The sequence below is a fragment of the Phacochoerus africanus genome, chromosome 15, assembly GCF_016906955.1.
Source record: "Phacochoerus africanus isolate WHEZ1 chromosome 15, ROS_Pafr_v1, whole genome shotgun sequence".
In the NCBI taxonomy this organism is placed as follows: domain Eukaryota; kingdom Metazoa; phylum Chordata; class Mammalia; order Artiodactyla; family Suidae; genus Phacochoerus; species Phacochoerus africanus.
In genome coordinates, this window is record NC_062558.1 from 100948722 (window position 1) to 100967332 (window position 18611).

An 18611-nucleotide genomic window follows, 5' to 3' on the forward strand; every position below is an offset into this window, starting at 1 on the left:
TTGTTCACTCATGAAGGAGAACATGATTTTTATATTTACATATCTATATAAAAATACACATATATATACACACATGTATAAGTATGTATACATTTTGATTATTTACCAGGAAAAACATGTTCATATATGTGTATATATATTTTTTCCTGCACTTTCTGTTAAATAGGATATTAAAGGGGAAATAGATAGACTGAATCTATTTTTCTACTGGAGAAAGGGGGCCTCATGCTTCTCTTATAGGTTTGTAAGTGTTCTCCTCCCTCTTTTTTAAAATGTAGGAAATATCAATTTATTCTTCTCTTTTTAAAAATTGTGGTAAAATATACGTAACATAAAATCTACCATTTTAAAGTGTACAGTTCTGTGGCATTAAGTCTGTTCACACCATTCTGCAACCATCATCACCATCCATCTCCAAAACTTCTCCATCTTCCCTAAAATTCTGTACCTATTAAATATTATCTCCCATTCCCCACTTCCTCCAGTCCCTGGAAACCACCATTCTATCTTCTGTTTCAATAAATTTGAACCCTCTAAGAACCTTATATAAGTGGAATCATAATATTTGTATTTTTTGTGACTGGCTTATTTCACATAGCATGATGCCTTCAAGGTTCATCCATGTTGTAGGAGCCTTTTTAAAGGATACACAATATTCCATTGTGTGTATATATCACATTTTGTTGATGCATTCATCTGTTGATGGGAGCAACTTGGGTCACTTCTACCTTTTGGCTATTGTGATAATGCTGCTATGAATATGGGTGCACAAATATCTAGTCAAGTCTCTGCTTTCGATTTTTTTGGATTTATATCCAGAAGTAGGAATGCTGGATCATATGGTAATTCTTTTTTACATTTATGAGGAACCATCATGACATTTCCCAAAGCTGCACCATTTTATATTTCTACCAGCAATATGCAAAGGTTTCAATTTCTCCATATCCTCACAAACACTTGTAATTTTCTGGGTTTTTTTTGGGGTTTTTTTAGTTTAGTTTTTTTTTGTTTTTTAGGGCCACACCTATGGCATATGGAAGTTCCCAGGCTAAGGATTGAATTGGAGATGCAGCTGCAGGCCTACACCATAGCCATAGCAACACAGGATCCAAGACACATCTGCAACCTACACCACAGCTCATGACAATGCTGGATCCTTAATCCACTGAGTGAGGCCAGGGATCAAACCTGCATCCTCATGGATACTAGCTGGGTTTGTAATCTGCTGAGCCACAGTGGGAACTCCTTGTTTGTTGTTTGACAATAGTTACATAATGGCTCTGAAGTAGTGTTTCATTGTGATTATTTTCTCTTTCATCAAATAAAATATGACAGCCTGCCCTGATTTCCAGCAGCCAGATGGGAAATTCAATCTCAGTCATTTGAGGGGGGAGTCTCCCTACTTCCTAGAATCACACTAGTGCTTGGTTCCAGGAAACTAGAGGACTGCCAAGTAATCCCAAATTCACTGTGACTGCTTTTGACAGCTCCTTGTCTTCACCCTTAGTGACACTTTGCTTCCAGGGAACATGTGCAGACTTGAAATGTATTGGGTTCTGGCTCCATGGCGGTTTTGCTGACTCCTTGAGGATCTTCTACCAAACAGGCTACCCAATCTCTCACCCCATTCCAACCTGGTGTAAAATGATGTACTCATTTTAATTATGGGAAAATTTTATCGGTTGACTTTAAGGTACTCTTCATGATATTGCTTGCATTAATTTTCAAATTATTAATTATTTAAAACACATAGAGTATAAGAAATATATAACATATTCCCTTGAACTCACAATTTTAATACATTTTAATAACTCAAGTTTAAAAAGAGACATGCACAAGGACATTTATCACAGCAATGTTTGCAAGAATAAAGATTTAAAGCACTGAATGCCCATCACTGGGGAAATGGACAAATAAACTGTGATATATCCATAAAATGGAAGTGTGTACACTAGTGAAAGTGGATGAACTAGGTCTATGTGCCATGATGTGGAAAAATATTAAGAATATAACTCAGAGGGGGAAAAGTTCCAAATGATTACATACAAATTCTATAAATTAAAAAACTCAGAAATAATCACCATAGTTTTAGGAATACATACATATAAAGTCAAAGTAATAAAAATGAAAAGTCAACCCACAGAATAGAGAAAATATTTGCAAATAATGCAAGTGACAAAGGATTAATCTCCAAAATATACAGACAACTCATGCAGCTCAATATAAAAAACAAACAAACCAGACAACCCAATCCAAAAAATGGGCAGACTTAAATAGACATTTCTCTAAAGAAGACATACAGATAGCCAAAAAACACAGGAAAAAATGTTTAACATTGTTAATTATTAGAGGGATACAAATCAAAACTGCTATGAGGTACCACCTTACACTAACCAGAGGGCCATCATCAAGAAGTTTACAAACAATAAGTGCTGGAGAGGGTGTGGAGAGAAAGGATCAACAGATGTTTACTAAATACCTCTTATGTGCCAGGCCTTGCTTTTGTGGATCTTGGACTTTTGGTAGCAAGTAGCTTATTGAACAAGTTAGCATACATATGATTAGTATCACAAAAGTAGGGCTAGATTGGCTGGGGAAAAACAGGGTGCTGTACAAGGTACGCCAAGGAGCACATGAATAAACCATAAAGCATTTATTCATTCACTCACTCAAGAGTCAATAAGAATTTCGAAGGAAAAATGACTCTAAATGAAGTCAAACTTGGAGTTTCCGTTATGGTTCAGTGGTTAATGAACATGACTAGTGTCCATGAGGATGCAGGTTTGATCCCTGGCCTCCCTCAGTGGGTTAAGGATCCGATGTTTTGCCGTGAACTGTGGTGTAGGTCGCAGACATGGCTGGGATCCATTGTTGCTATGGCTATGGCAACTACAGCTTTGATTTGACCCCTAGCCTGGGAACCTCCACATGCCATGGGTGTGGCCCTAAAAAGACAAAAGACAAAAACGAAAATAAAAAGATAAAAATAAATGAGGCCAAACTTATTGTGGCATGTGAACACAGTCCCTTATGAGTTTTATAAGTAGTGAACTGGCTCCGTAGCTAGTTTTAAAGCTACCTTTAGATGGGGTGATGGCTATGAGAGGAATGATTTTCCTAAGTCATATCTCACTAAGAATAATATTAATAATAACCGCTCACATTTATTATTTTCTATATGCAGAGAACAATGCTAAACACTTTATATATTAAATTCTATAACACTCAGAACAACCCTAAGGTAGGTATAATTAGTATTCCCCATTTTATAGCTGAAGCTTCTGAGGCTCAGAGGCATAAGAAACTGGATTCTAGATTATATATCTAGAAAGTGGTGGGTTTAGGATATCATAGAACTTACCAGGGGTTGAGCTTTTTAAAATGAAGGCCAGGGACAGGAAATGAATCTGCAGACTTAGCCAAACATGTTAAGAATGTGAAATAACTCACTCCCAGTTTTCACAGCATTTCAGAGATTAAGTAAATAATCTTTAGCACGATTCAATCCAAGCATGCAATTCTTTGCATTCAGCAGACACACTTGCCAAGGAGAAGACACCGTTTGTTGCAGAGAATGCTTCTATTTTACATCAGCCTCAGAATGACCTATCCTGGTTTCTTTCCAAGGACCGCTTTAGAGCAAACTCCCATTTTCCCAAGCACAACTCATCAACAACAGGAAAAGAGAAAGTGTCCCGCTGCTAGTCTTAGGTACACTCTACTATTGTTTTATGAATGTTTTGAAGAAACCTAAAGTTTTCAACCTCCTGAATTCCACCATGATTTAATCAATGAAAGACTCTCCTTAACATAACTCTCCTAAGTGTCCTATGTAAATGCAGAAGAAACTGGCCTTCACAGGGACCTCACTGACACCAGAAGGATCTGCTTATACTTTTCTTCCTATCCTTCTTCCTTTCCTTCATTATCATCACCATCGTTGCTATCATTTATTAAGCACTTACTATGTGTCCAGCATTATATTATGGTTTTATGTTTACTGAAGCCTCACAACAATCTTTGAAGTAGCTACCTACTATTAACTCATTTTTCAATGATGAAGGAGGCTTTGAGGTTGTTTTACTGCAAGGCCACACAATGAGGAGCAAAACACAGAATTAAAACACAGATCTATTTAACTCCAGAAGATGTTGTTAACTGCAAAGCAGTAATGCCCACCTTAAAGGATTTACAATGGGGCAAAAGATCAAGAAACAAGGGATCTAAGATAAATCTACATTTACATAAAGCAATAGGATGGAGATTTAGAGGTCATTGATCTTGGGTCCATAGACCCCTGAATATTTAAAATAGATTTTGAAGGGTTTGTAACCCTCTAAAACAAGAGTCGGCAATTTTTTGCTTTTTTTTTTTTGGCCAAGCTGATGGCATGTGGAAATTCATGGGCTGAGATCGAACTTGAGCCACAGCAGTTACAATGCCAAATCCATAACTGACAGGCTACCAGGGAACTGCAAGCAATTACAGATAGTAGGCTTTGTAGGCTATATGGTATTTGTTGTAAACACTCATACTACTATTGTGCAAAAACAGCCACAGATGATACCCAAACAAGTGGGCAAGCCTATGTTCCAATAAAACTTTATTTACAAAAACAGGCAGCTAGTCAGCAGGCTTTAAAATGGTATGCAAATTTTACATGCATGCATCATTATTTTTGTTTTGCTGTTAGGAGAAGATCTTATAGCTTTCCACAGCTTCTCAAGTAGGTTCAAAATCCAAGATGTGTAATAATTGGTCTAAATGGTCTTCAAGCCCCTCTAAACCTAGACATTCCAGGATTCTATGATTTTACGTGCCTTCCAAACTAAAATGCTCTTAGAAACTCTTTCTCCTTAGGAGGCTCATTTGATGGATTCTGCTATGAACTCTTAAGTGGACTATAGTTACTGTCTATTGCAAAGAAAACAGGGCACAGTACCATTTCAACCTTCCCTGGGTTACCTGGCCAGATGATACTGACCGAAACACAAGGACATTCTTAGATTGGATGACAGCCGCTCAATCCTGCAGTTTGAAGTTTGCAGAGGCTTTTTCCTTTTCCCAGATACCACATGCTGTGTTGCACTGAGCTTCTCCACAGAAAGCACTCACTCATCCTACCCACTCTGATACCAATTTGGATTCCTGGAGTCAGCCAGGTCTGCCCAGCTATGGTGTGGAGGGGAGGGATGTTGTCAGTGTTTTCCTGATGGACCTCTGCTTCTGTTTGGAGACCTTCTCTCTCAAAGAAACATGGTTCTTTCTCTTAGGATTCCCATCTTCATGATAGAGCATCTTATTTACTGTCTGTGATTACACTGTGTGCCTTTACCCTGCCTCCCACTCTATGGGACTTGTCTTCCTCTAACTAGCATCTTTAGGTAGAGATGGCTAATTATGTTCCATCCTGTCTACCACAGAGCCTGGTACCATGATTTGCATATTTTTTGGGGTTATTAGCACTGAGATCCCTGAAAGCTACAGGTTTGAATTCTTGCATTACTTCTGAAATATCAAAATAATGATCACCCAATCAACTTGAATAAAAAGCAGCATTGACTACTTTAAATTTAGAAAAAAAGATATATTGAAACAAAAAATTATAAATAGTATGAATCATAATGTGATTGCATTTATATTCCAGATTTCTGACAACAGAGAATTCGACACACAATAAGAAGGGGGAGGAAAAAATAGGAGGGGAGAAAGAAATGGTAGAAACTGATAGAGGAGTGGAGCATTAAACAAAGGGAATGGAGAGACAAAGCAGAATACGGAAGCAAGGCTGAGTGCAAACAGAGCCTGTTTGTTAACCAGCTACTGCTGGGTTGAAATTCAGTGTCATTAGGATGCAGCCATTTCTCACAGCAAGTGCCCCCCAAAGAAGGAAATAAACCAGCAAATGAAAATAACAGGAATATAAATTATTTAGCCAGTACTTACGAAGACTTTATTCCATACTAGACTTCAGTATATATCACATCAGGATTAGTGTTAGCTCTCTGAAATGAAACATCAATAAGAGGACCACATGGCGCTGACTGTACCTCCAACAGTCATTTCAGTTCAGCCTTAATTATCATGTTCATCTGGCAGCAGCATGGTGCCACGTAAATAGAAATGGGTCATGGCAGGCCTGGGTTCTTGTCTTTCATTTGATTATGTGACCTTGGTTGGCCAATCTCTGTGCCTCAGTTTCTTCATTTGTCAAATGTGAATAAGCATTCTCTGCTCTGTGTATTTCACAAGAGTGTTAAGAGGATGGAAAGCGTAAACACACACACACACACACACACACACACATACTTGGATGAGTATAAAATACCAGATAAATGTAAAATTGACCTTCTTTTTACTTAACAAGGTAGTGAGTAGGAGGAGGGGTGGGGATGATGGCATTTTGCACAGAAGGCTTGGTGACTCAATGAAGTGTTGTCTTTTTTTCCCTCAGTAATATCTGGTCTGGGATTATTACTGCTTTCTCGATGTTTTTAGACATACTTTTCCCCTTCAGAAACGCCAAAGGTGAAAAATACTATTCCACTGCTATAATTTGTCACCCTTGCTGCCTGAGCAAGACGTGCATAGACAGTTTAGTAATTAAGCTTTTCAACACTGCATCATAAAGTTTTATTCCAGCAAAGGCTGTATTTATCAGCTAACAAGTATTAAATCACCCCACTGCTCAAGCCATTTCTCACTTAAATATGCTCCTTTCAAAACAGAACTGATTTCCTTGGCTGGCTTGATTTAATAAAAGTTCTTATTGGGCAATATTGGGGTACTGTGTAGTACTGTGGGGCTGACATACATACACCTTGGCAACTGTTCCAAAAGGTACTGACCCCTATTTCCCAGGGGAGTTGGATACCTTCACCCTGGGTCTTTTAGGGCCTCCTGGACATCTGGGTCTCGTGGTCCTCTGGGATGGTTTCCAGCATGAGACAGTCCCATATCCATTTCAATTTCTAAAGAGGAAGAGGTAAATGAAAATAGACAACACAGCTTTTGATCCATTTTCTTTCCTTTTTTGAGCACCAGGGAATTGATCTGTTCCTATCAAAGATGGAGCTAAATGTAAAATGAGTTTTCAAAATGATTAAAATAGCAAAGAAACAATGATTTACAAACTGAACAGGGTTGAGTCTTGTCTCAAATTGACAGTCTTTTCCAAGTAGATGCACAATTATTAGAGAAACACACTTCGAATGAATAGGTATTAAAAGTCATCAGTAATGGTTTAGAATACTTTCTCTAAGTAACCCATCCCACCTTCATAAACCATTTGTTTCTCTCTTTGGAGTATATACACTCATGAGACAAATATAACATTTTTTTTAAAGCTTCAGGATGCTTTCAGTCAAATGGCTCCAAAATTATATTAGTTAAAAACAAAATAGTTAGCTAGTATATTCGAACATATTTTTCTACCATATTTTAAGAGTATAACCAAAATAAAAACAAATGATAATCAAATATAGGCCAAAATGATGAAAGAAATATCAGTGTTTTTCATCACATTATACTAGAGACAGCATTAATTTCCCTTTTCCTTTCCATGCTTTTAAAAATAAGTGACATTAACCACATGTGGGCATTTCAGTTTTTGATCAATTGACTGCCTAATAGGACACAGAGAATAACATTTTATCAAATCACAAAACCTACTTTGTAGATATGTAAACAAATTCTGCTCATGCCTGTGTATGTGTATGCTTGACAATGAGCATGTGAGGGTGAGATTTTAAATTCTATAAGGAGTCTTTTGTTGAACTTTTTTTAGTTTGAGAGGCTGCAACAATGTTTTTCCTTCCAAAATGACAAAACAGAACTCACCATGTTACCTTCCAAATTAGCAACAGGTAGCTTGTTTGGAAGGCTGGGAATCAATTTCTTTCCAGCCAGTAAGTCATGGGGTTGTCACTGAAGCATGTGGGTGATATGCTGAACCACTAAGTTGGCAAATATTGAACTATTTTAAGTGCATCTATTTTCTGGTTCAGTAAGCTTTTTTGTATTAAATTCATTTAACTTGACACAGTCTAAATGCCACAGCACATACTAGAGAGGTCATAAAAGTAACAGCACTATCCATAGGAGATAGCATAAGTTAAGATCAATATAATATCTGTTTCTATTTAATTTTTACCTTTTATATTAAGACTGGATTCTTTTAAGGTTAAAAAGTACTGTGTGACTTGGAAGTCAAGTTGAATCTTGTTATTTTCTGAAAATGTAAAAAGACATTTCTTTGTCAGTCAAGTTGCCCTCCAAACTGCATTCTTAGAGATGATGACATATGTGACCTACAATTCAGGATCATTTAATAACTTGGAAGAGAAATGAGAAACAAAAATTACACTCTGTTACCCACAGTTTGGAGGAATCTTGTAGTTCAGCAATTTGCAAAAACACTGAATCAAGGACATATGTGAAGATTTATGGGGTCTTGATAATGATTACTCTTTATTTGGGGTTCAGATTTTCAAAAGGATAAGAAAGGTTTTTGAACATGAACTCTTACTTTGATTGGAAATTATCTGGGGGGAGAGTCATTTGCTATCCTCAAGCATTGCTTTGCCTCCAGCAAGGAGTAGTCACAGCAATTCAGAAAAGTGGAGAAAAGCATAAAGTACAAGGAATTTTTGTTCTAGCATGAGTAGTAACTATTGAAATTATAAAATTGATTTTATACCCCATATGAAAAATAACAATAAATAAAGAACAATTTTCCAATAATTTTTCTCAACAAAATAGAAAACAAAATAATAACAGAAAACTGAAAATAAAAACCCAAAATACATGTTAAGAATAAGAATCCACATACTAAATATGATTCTTTAAAGCTTCCAGAACACAAAGGGCAGAAGTGACACAGCCATCAAAGTTGGACTGAGTAAATGCATCCCCTCCACACACAAGAAGAGGTTTGAGGTGGAGGGTCATTTGACCAGGAAAGTTGGCCGCAGCATTCGTAACCTGAAAATGTTAAACAATTTAAAAAAGAATTAGAATCAACATTCTGTGCTTGTTGTGCAGTCATGTCAATGCCTACTTGGGGAACATTTCTCTACCTGGCGAAATCAAGATGTTTGACAACGAAATCAAGATGTTTGACAACCAGCAATGGAAAACAAAGCCAAGATCCCTAAATTCTTCCCCTCGCCCAAATGTTTACACTGATATTCTTAAATGTTTAAATTTTCAGTTATTTGATAAAATAATCAGAGGTGTATTGAACTTCAAAATTATTAGGTCCTAAACTGCTAAATTAGCTGAAAGTAAAGTGCATTTTTTCATTGGGGAAAATGAAATTCATGAAATCATTTACCAATTATTGAGAACCTGCTATGTGCCAGACAAGGTGGATACTAAAGAGATTTAAGGGTCATATCCTTAAGGAGTTTTCAGTTAAGCTGGACTGCTGGCACATAAGTGTCTAAGGCCTAAGTCAGGATGAAGGACAAAGTACACACATGAGAGAAAGCCAGCACCCAGAGAGAGAAAGTTTCAAAGGGGCAGGCAGCACTGGTCATTTCACTTGAGTTTTGATGGACGCATAAAAGTTTGCTGGTGGAGGAAAAGGATATGGGGCTTTCCAAAGAGAAGGAGCAGCATATATAAGTACCCACAGCCTATGGGCACTGTTTAGGAGTGTGTGTGTGTGTGTGTGTGTGTGTGTGTGTGTGTGTGTGTGTGTGTGTTGGGGGAGGGATTGACTGAAGGAAGGGACATGGTTGAGAGGAAAGATAAAAGGAATAGAGTGTTGCAGATTTTTAAAATACAAAATTTATAAGTAAAGTCTGTGAAATATATGAACCAAAAGCAGGGAGAATCAGCTGAAGTCTGGGATTTATTTTATTTTGTTGAACCAGGCTTATAATATTTGAAATGATGGAAAAAGTATAGCAGTTATTTCCTGGAAAAATTATTCTCAAAATTAGAATGCATGTTGCTAATGAGCACTCACAGCAAGGGAAATGAGTAGGAGGTGAATGAATTTATCTTAGACACTGGCTACTGAAGAACCAAAAACTCCCTAAAAAACCAAATTACACAAACCTATTATAAAGGTAATCTCACTCGGTACCATTTTCCTGCACAACTTCCAAGGGGTGCCATTCATATTGACTACAACGTGGCAGTTCTGGTCTCTCTCATACAGTGTTTTCATGAAGAGTAATAGAATAAGGCCTATGAGGATTTGCTTGTTTAAAAAAATCGCACTAAAAAAGTAAAGAAATATAATAAATGCTACTTGGATCAGGGAGCTGAGATTTTGGCTCTTGAAAGGCTGAATTAGTAAATGCTTTTATAATTTTTTAAATCAGAAAAACTTTGCATAGATATGTTTATTTATATGTCATATTTTGATTTAAGAAAAGAAGCAGTACAATTATTTCCTTTTTGAATTGCTAAAGATATGGACCTTTAAAGACCTGGGTCACTTAGATGCAAATGTACAATGTTAAGAGTATCCTCTCACTTTTCTGGAGGTCACTGGATAGCAATATCATCTCTCTTACACATAGCAGATAATCTGTAAGAAATGTGAGTCACAGTTTAATTGTTTTGTTTGTTTGTTTTTGGGGTTTTTTAATTGATTTTTTATTGTTATTTTCCCCAACACACTTTTTTTTCCCCACTGTACAGCATGGGGACCCAGTTACACATACATGTACACATTATTTTTTCTCCCATTGTTGTGCTGCATTGTAAGTATCTAGACATAGTTCTCAGTGCTACATAGCAGGATCTCATTGTCAATTCATTCCAAAAGCAATAGTTTACATCCGTTAACCTCAAGCTCCCAATCCTTCCCACTCCCTCCCCCACCCCCGGGCAACCACAAGTCTATTCTCCAAGTCCATGATTTTCTTTTCTGTGGAAAGGTTCATTTGTGGTGTTGAATCGTAATTTCTTTTTGCTCCAGGTTTACTGAAGTATAATGGACAAATAAAAATTGTATATGTCTAAGATGTACAACTTGATGTTTTGACATATGCATACATTACAAAATAATCACCATAATCAAGGTAATCAATAAGATCTGCTTTCTTAGCAAATTTCAAGAATATAACATTATTAAATATAGTGATGTTGTTATACATTAGATCCTATAATTGACTTATTATACATAACAGAAACTTTGCATCCTTTGACCAACATCCCCTTATTTCCCCTCCCACCAGCCCCTGGCAATCACCATTTTACTCTATGCATTTGACTATTTTCGATTCCACATGTAAGTGAGATCTTGCACTATTTGTCTTTCCATAGCTGATAATCTCGAAATAGGCAGAAAAGATTTTTGAGTGACTGAAACAGATAGCATGCAGTGCAAACACTGAAGCACAGACTTGGGTGTTCAATCAAAGCTTTTAATCTCCTCCCTTAGATGGAATTTTAACAAGTTGGATGATTTGATTTGTCAGTGAAACACTAAGGGAGGAAGAAAACTGCTAGGTCCCTCTTTATTAGTGATTTTAGAATGTGACAACTAATAGCCTGAAATCAAGGGATGCTGTAGAAACATTCAAAAACCAGACAGGGCTAGGGAAAAGCCTGGCAGTCTGGGGTCACTTAGTAGAGGGCAAATAACTTTGTGGCTCTCAATAGTCCCTGAGGGTGCCAGCTATGTTTTCCTGCAATCATTAATGCTCATGATGATCGACTCCAAATTCAAGAACCCATTCTAACATGCACAAATATTAATTGTTGGCATTTATTGAATGTTCATTGCATACCAAACGCTTTACATGCACACCCCGATTAATTCATACCGCACCTATGAGGTAGTTACTACTATTCTCATTTTATAGAGAGAAAGTTGAGATTCAGAAAGACCGTTACTTGCCCAAGGACAAAAAGCTAGGAGGTGAAGAAACATTCAAACAGAGAAGAATTCCAGAAGTCCAGAACTCACCCTCCCAACCCCTTCAGAAACATTTCCATAAAGACTTAAGCAAAACAAAACAAAAGTGTCTGACAGTAATCTGAAAAACAACACATAAATGGGACAATTCACTTTCATTTATATGTGTTCATACACACACACACATACACACACATACACGTGTTTCTGTGTATAATTTATACATACCCACATATATAAATCTCCATTTGTAGCAAAGTTTGATACAGTCCAGCTGACATCCCTATATAGATAAACCCTGGTATGATTAAACATTACACAAGTGTTAAGCAGGAGGTAGCTTAAGGGAAAAAGTTCTGCCCAAGGGTGATCTGGTAATTTATCGGTGCTGTGTAATTTCATTTGATGAGTGGTAAATGCCAGATGCCAGATCACATGGCTGGAAAACTGGGCCACTGATTAGCCAGTCTGCAGTTTGTATGAAATCAATCTTGCTGCATTTAGGTGGATTCGCTCATTTTGCAATTACCCAATGAGGAAAATATGAAAACATGAAGGGTGTGTTGGCAAGCTCCTTCACCCATGCGAAGCAGAGAGCCTTGCAGTGGAGAAGCACATAATTGTCAAAGCCACAATCTCTCACAATAATGCAGCCTTTGGCTATGCTTCCAGCCACAGTGAAGAACCACAGCTCAATGACTATGTTTAAGAGAGATGTCAGGGCTCAAACAACCCCTTGGAAATCCAGGATGCTTGGGCTCACATGTGTGCCAGGGTAGGTCAGAAAGAACTCACACTGCAGAAGCCGATGCTCTAGGGTCACTAACGTAATGTTTCTATACACTTAGGCGATGACTGTACTGGATGTATTAATTCAAGGCAGAAAAAGCAGTTTTACACCTAAGCTATTTAAACCCATGTGTGTTTTGTGACTCCTCTCCACCTGCAAAAGGAAATGCAAACTCCTCAGCTCCACATCCAAGGCCCTTCATAAGCAGAATCTTACCTCCATCCAAAGCCTCTCCTCTTGCTGTTTCTCTCAGTTTTGCCAGATGTCTTATCTACATTCAAACTAAGGTTCTTCAAGCACATCCTTCTTTGCTGTGCTTCTGTGACTTTGACCAGTCATTCTGCAAGGTGATGTTGTATTGTTCTCTTTTTTTTCTGCCAGGTAAATTGCTCATCCTTCAAGAACTAGCACAAATGTCACCTGCTCAGAGATCTTCTTGCTCTGCCAGTCAGGGTAAGTGCATTTTCAGCATGTTATTTATATCTATTATGTTACTTGCTATTTTGCACTGTAATTATGTCCATGCTTATCTCCCTTCCTAGATTACACACTCCTAAAAGTGGGGACTGTGAGGTACTAATCTTTGTATCCAAGGCTGAAATGATGCTGAACTCATATTAAGTATGCAATAAATGTTTGAGTTTTTAAAAAAGAGAGAATATTGTACACAGAGTTGACCAAATGAAGGCCATCATAGGGAACCAGTTACACAAAAAGTGTTATTCAGAGGCTCCCCCAGAGCTGGCAGAAACTCAAATGGAGAAGCTATTATATTTAGAAGGCTCTTGGTAATGATAAATAGCTCTGTAAACTGCTGTATGTGAATACATATGTCATATATTAAACTAAGCTACATAAAGTCATTGATTCTGTAGGTTAGAAATGGTAAAATACTGTCAATTTTTATATGATTTAACCTAACAGTTTCTTTTTATCATGATTATTAATTACGAAAATTCACACACGAAAAGTCCATTTAGCATGAGAATAAAATTAAAGATAAAATTTTTATTTTAAAAGAAAGAGGGAGGGGAGTTCCCATCGTGGCACAGCAGAAACAAATCCAACTAGGAACCATGAGGTTGCGGGTTTGATCCCTGGCCTTGCTCAGTGGGTTGGGGATCCGGCATTGCCGTGAGCTGTGGTGTAGGTCGCAGACGCGGCTCGGATCTGGCATTGCTGTGACTCTGGCATAGGCCGGCAGCAACAGCTCCGATTAGACCCCTAGCCTGTGAACCTTCACATGCCGCAGGTGCGGCCCTAAAAAGGACAAAAGACAATAAATAAATAAATAAATAAATAAATAAATAAATAAATAAATAAATAAAAGAGGAAGGCAGACAAGTAGGCTAATGGGTATTTCCACAAAATCTTAGTTGTAAGTTAGCAAAAGAATTCAGGGACACACATGACAATGTGCCTTCTTTTTTCCAAACCTATGTTGACAGCTCAAGCTTGTCCTTAGGTTGTCAGACATATATCCATAGAATAATCTCATTGGTTTGGCCTACAGAGTGGCTGTATTTTATGGTAACCAGTTCTACCTGGCCGTCTAGACCATGATTTGGTTACCTAAAAACAGCCTTTCTGAAATATGGCACTAGGTCATGTTCAAGTGAGATAGGCAAGAATTAAGGTCTAAACCTAGAAGTGTTTGAGAGAATATGAGAGAACTTAGACAACCTATGGACAATCAGGTTCTTGCTGGGGCTGGTATGGATATAAATTTTATCACATTTCATTGAATCCAAGGTACTATCAATTGGAAGAGGCACCAATATTTTATGTGTCAGCATGACATAAAGCTTTTAGAGTTACTAGAGAAGCTCTTTTAGACTTATCTATAGGAAGATCTTTTGTAAACATAAAAAGGAAATAAAAGAGGAATAGATAGGTTGGCCTCACATTCCGAGTTTGACTTCTGTGCAGCACTCTTTCACTCAGAGTGTTCGTGTCCATGGCCTTCTCCACACAGTCTGTTCTCTGCTGCCTTGAGCACTGGCAATGCAGCCTTTCTTATAAGCGCTCACCACTGAATTGTTCTCTCTTGGGTTTTCCCCCAAGACACTGACACCTATTCTTCATGTTCTGATTATGCACTTTCTCCTTAGTGGGAAGGAAAGGTTTTTGGCAGCAACCAAGGCTCAGACTGTTTTCTCAAATGGTCCTTAAACATTTGTTAATTTAAATATCAAGGGAATGCAGTGGTGATTCCACTGTTAGACCACTAAAAATCACCAAGACCACATTCTGAATGTCTCCTGGTACATACTGAATTGACTGTATCTTCAATTGATGAAATACAGCAAATATTTAATACAGTAAGAGGAGAAGTATGGTGAAAACCAAGTAGTTAGTAAATGCATAACAAGTGCAAAGACACTGAGAGGCAGGATCCATTAGGCAGGACCTTTTCGGGCACGCAGCATCTTGGTGTCAGGATTTCCAAGGTCTTCAGCATGGCTTGTTTAAAACCCTCCATTTGCTCATTTCACCCAAATGAGCAGCCTCAGGTGAAACTGACAGAGATAGACTGGTTATCACAGAATCGATTTGTTCATTTACAAAGGTAAATGTACCGATTCCAGAACCGAATCTGGTTGTCTTCCCAGACCATTCATCTTAGTAGGCAAATTTCCTCAACTCTATCATAGATTATAAGGGTGACACATGTGCAGCAACTTCTGACAGACATCACTAATCAATTGTGGCATTCTTTTCCACTGAGCCCAGAAGTGGCCTCAGCATCCTTCTCACTTCAATGCTTTAGGCAGCCACTAACTGTCAATTGGAGTTGGCACTCGAGAGGAATCCTATATATCAATTTTGGATTAAAAAGACTGCAGAGCAAACACGTAATTAGAAAAAGGGAATTAAATATTCTTTACTGTTTTCTTGTCTTCTTTTCCCATTTAGTCAGGGTAGTCTGATGCAATGCCTTTGTTCAAAGCAGAGCTATTTCAATGCCAAGAATTAGGATCACATTGGGAGCCATTTCCTTTAATGACACTGGAAGCTCAATTCCAATTCCTTCTAATAACCTACTAGTAACCTCCTTCCAGACCACTGCCCTTCCATGGGTCACACTGGAGCTCTGACTGCCGTGTACAAATAAAGTACAGATATTTTGGTTATACCTGTAGTTCTACAAAGCCATGCATTACAAGTATTAGGGCTTGTGGGAAAATAGAGCTGGTGCAGAGAGCTCAAAACTGAAAGAATTTTGAAAGCAGTAACAAAAATGATGCTGTTAGTGATTAGCAAGATTAACATTCTCCCAGCCTCTGAATCTGGCAACATCCTTGCAGCCTAAACTCTGGGGCTAATGCTTCCTTTTTTAAGAGGTAGGTCCTAGGGGGAATTTGTTTCTAAAGGAGACCAATTTGATAAAAATTAAAAATATCCAGGATATAGCCTTCTTCATAAGCCCATCATTTTACCAAAGGAGAAGTGTCTTTGTGGTTTTTTTCATCAGCACTTGAACTTCTGCTGAAGAGCCTAACATGGTGGAAAACCCAGCAGTTCTTAAAGCTGTGGCAGCAGCCACTATTTGCACTAAAGGAAGATATCTCTGGAGATTTTAGTTTTTTTCTTAAGAGTTTCATATTTGCTAAGGATTCCTGTTTGCTTGTGAGAAAACACAAACATGTATGAAACCAATACGATTCCCCTGTTGTACTACTGATCTCCGATTTCTCAATTGCATTTTGAAAGAATTCACATTAAAAAAACCCCTCTGGTGTTATAAAAGACTGTAGGTAACTTTATTACTTTCTTATGTTACTCTACATTCCTAAGGGTCACTTTATTTAAACTTGGGTATGCCTGAGTCTTGACAGCAGATGGAGGTGTCTAAATCACCATGTGTGCGTTTGATACACATACTACATCTTTTAAATCGATTTTTAATAAATTACAGTGTCTGAGGGTGACTCCTTAAACCATCCCTGGATTTCATGGAAATCTTATTGTCTCCTAGTTGCACACTAACTTAATTGGGGCAAACTCTGAGTAATAATATCTTTTTGTTGGCATTTCCTCTGCCCATTGTGTGTGTGAGGTACTGACCACACTGGCAATATGAATAGCTAGGAGGGCTGAGATGGTATGGAGCTGATTCATACATTTCCTCACTTCCTCTACTCTGCTGCCAGTGTAAACCTGAACCCATGCCATGGTACATAAACAGCAGAAACTGAATATTTGGTTAACTTATTCTTTTATAGCCCCTATGCAAAGCTCAAAGGTAGTGGTTCCCCAAAGTCAATCTATGGTAAGAAGAGAAAAAACAAGGAGAAGTATGAGCTTTTTCATAGAGCTAAATGTATTCTATTTATAAATTGTTATGAGGTGATAGCTTTACTATATATTTGGGAGGGGGGGTTCTTCTCTTTATTAAATTCTTGTAGCTAGGTTTTGTTTTTTAAATTCTTAATTGCAGACCAGGAAGATAGAAATAATATATTGGTTCCCAAAACATTTAGAGGGATTTTACTGGTCCATGAAATAAAAATGCTTGGAACCACTGCTCTGGGGTGAGGTGCTTGATGTGGGTCAGAGCAGAGCCTCTGTCAGTCTAAGGAATCTTTCCCATAAAGAGGAGGTTGGGGGGCAGCAAAAGTTGGCTTTGAAAAACCATCAGTAATCTCAAGTAACACTAAACAACCCTAGTTTGGACTTGGTGAGTGGATGAGTAATTTTAAAAAATGGCATAAAATCTTTTCCCCAGAAAGTTGCACACAACTTCTCTGTTATACAAATATTAATCTAGATAGACCTAGAATCTGGGGTAACACATTCTTTGTTTACCTGAAGCTAAATTTTCTGATAGTAACCATAAATGGTATGGCGAAAAATGGGGATTGGGGGAAAAGACTTAATCAAATGTGGAATAAATACCTACCTTCATATTACAAGTACCACAAGGGTAAATGTAGTTTATATTGATTCTCTTTTTATAGCTCCCCATTCTTACCATATTCCCAAGGCACTGATTATAAACATCGATCATATGCCTATTTATCAAAACAGGGAGAAATGTAAATAAATGAAGGAGAGACCATAACTTATGTTGATGTCCATGGAAATGTTTGTTTACACATTTATAGGTGGGGAACTAGTCCAGGCACTCTGACGAAGATGAGACTTCAGTGTTATGTCAAATAGTGAAAAATTGCTGTTGACCCACAGTAAATTTCTATCATACAGGAAAGGGAGATCTGAGAAATGAAAGTTGAATATAGACTTTTTTTAACAGTACAAAATGTTTTCTATTAGCCAAATTAAAAATTTAATGTTTGCATCCTTTTTTCTTATTTTTTTTTGTCTTTTGTCTTTTTTTTGCTGTTGTTGTTGTTGTTGCTATTTCTTGGGCTGCTCCTGCGGCATATGGAGGTTCCCAGGCTACGGGTCTAATCGGAGCTGTGGCCACTGGCCTATGCCAGAGCCACAGCAACGCGGGATCCGAGCCGCGTCTGCAACCTACACCACAGCTCACGGCAACGCCGGATCGTTAACCCACTGAGCAAGGGCAGGGACCGAACCCTCAACCTCATGGTTCCTAGTCGAATTCCTTAACCACTGCGCCACGACGGGAATTCCTTTTCTTATTTTTTTAAAGTCCCTCTGGGGTTTGATGAAAAGGCAATAAAATATTGTTGATTTTTCTACACTTAATTCACCAACTTGCAATTTGGTAAGAGATATTTGATGTTTAAAAGTCTTTTGAGTCCTTAGGAATAGAAAGCTATGGAGGCTGTGTTTTATTCATTTTTGTATTTCTAGCATCTATTACTCCATTATACATGATTTGTGTTGAATAAATGTTTGCTCAAAGGATGCAGGCATGTGGGCCAACAAAAAATTAATTCAAAATAATTTCCCTTGGTTTCTTGGTCCCTGAATTTTTCTTTTTCCTTTTGAATGATCATGTTACTAACCGCT

At 37.7% G+C, this 18611-nt stretch overlaps 1 protein-coding gene across 6 annotated transcripts in view; it reads right to left on the reverse strand.

Moving 5' to 3' along the window:
- Positions 1-2949: 2949 nt before the first annotated feature.
- Positions 2950-18611, reverse strand: part of RNLS (renalase, FAD dependent amine oxidase) — a 290892-nt gene continuing 275230 nt past the window's right edge. The window contains exons 7-9 of one of the 6 annotated variants that reach the window (XR_007132177.1): positions 8831-8982; positions 8153-8230; positions 2950-6971 (exon numbers count right to left, since the gene is read on the reverse strand). Coding sequence is in view for 2 of the 6 variants with exons in the window: in XM_047760356.1 (XP_047616312.1) it covers position 6971; positions 8831-8982 (153 nt within the window). In the remaining 4 variants the exon portion in view is untranslated. Of the gene's footprint in view, positions 6972-8152; positions 8983-18611 lie in introns of those variants that run through there. The other 5 variants (XR_007132179.1, XR_007132178.1, XR_007132176.1 and 2 more) reach the window with 5 other exon arrangements.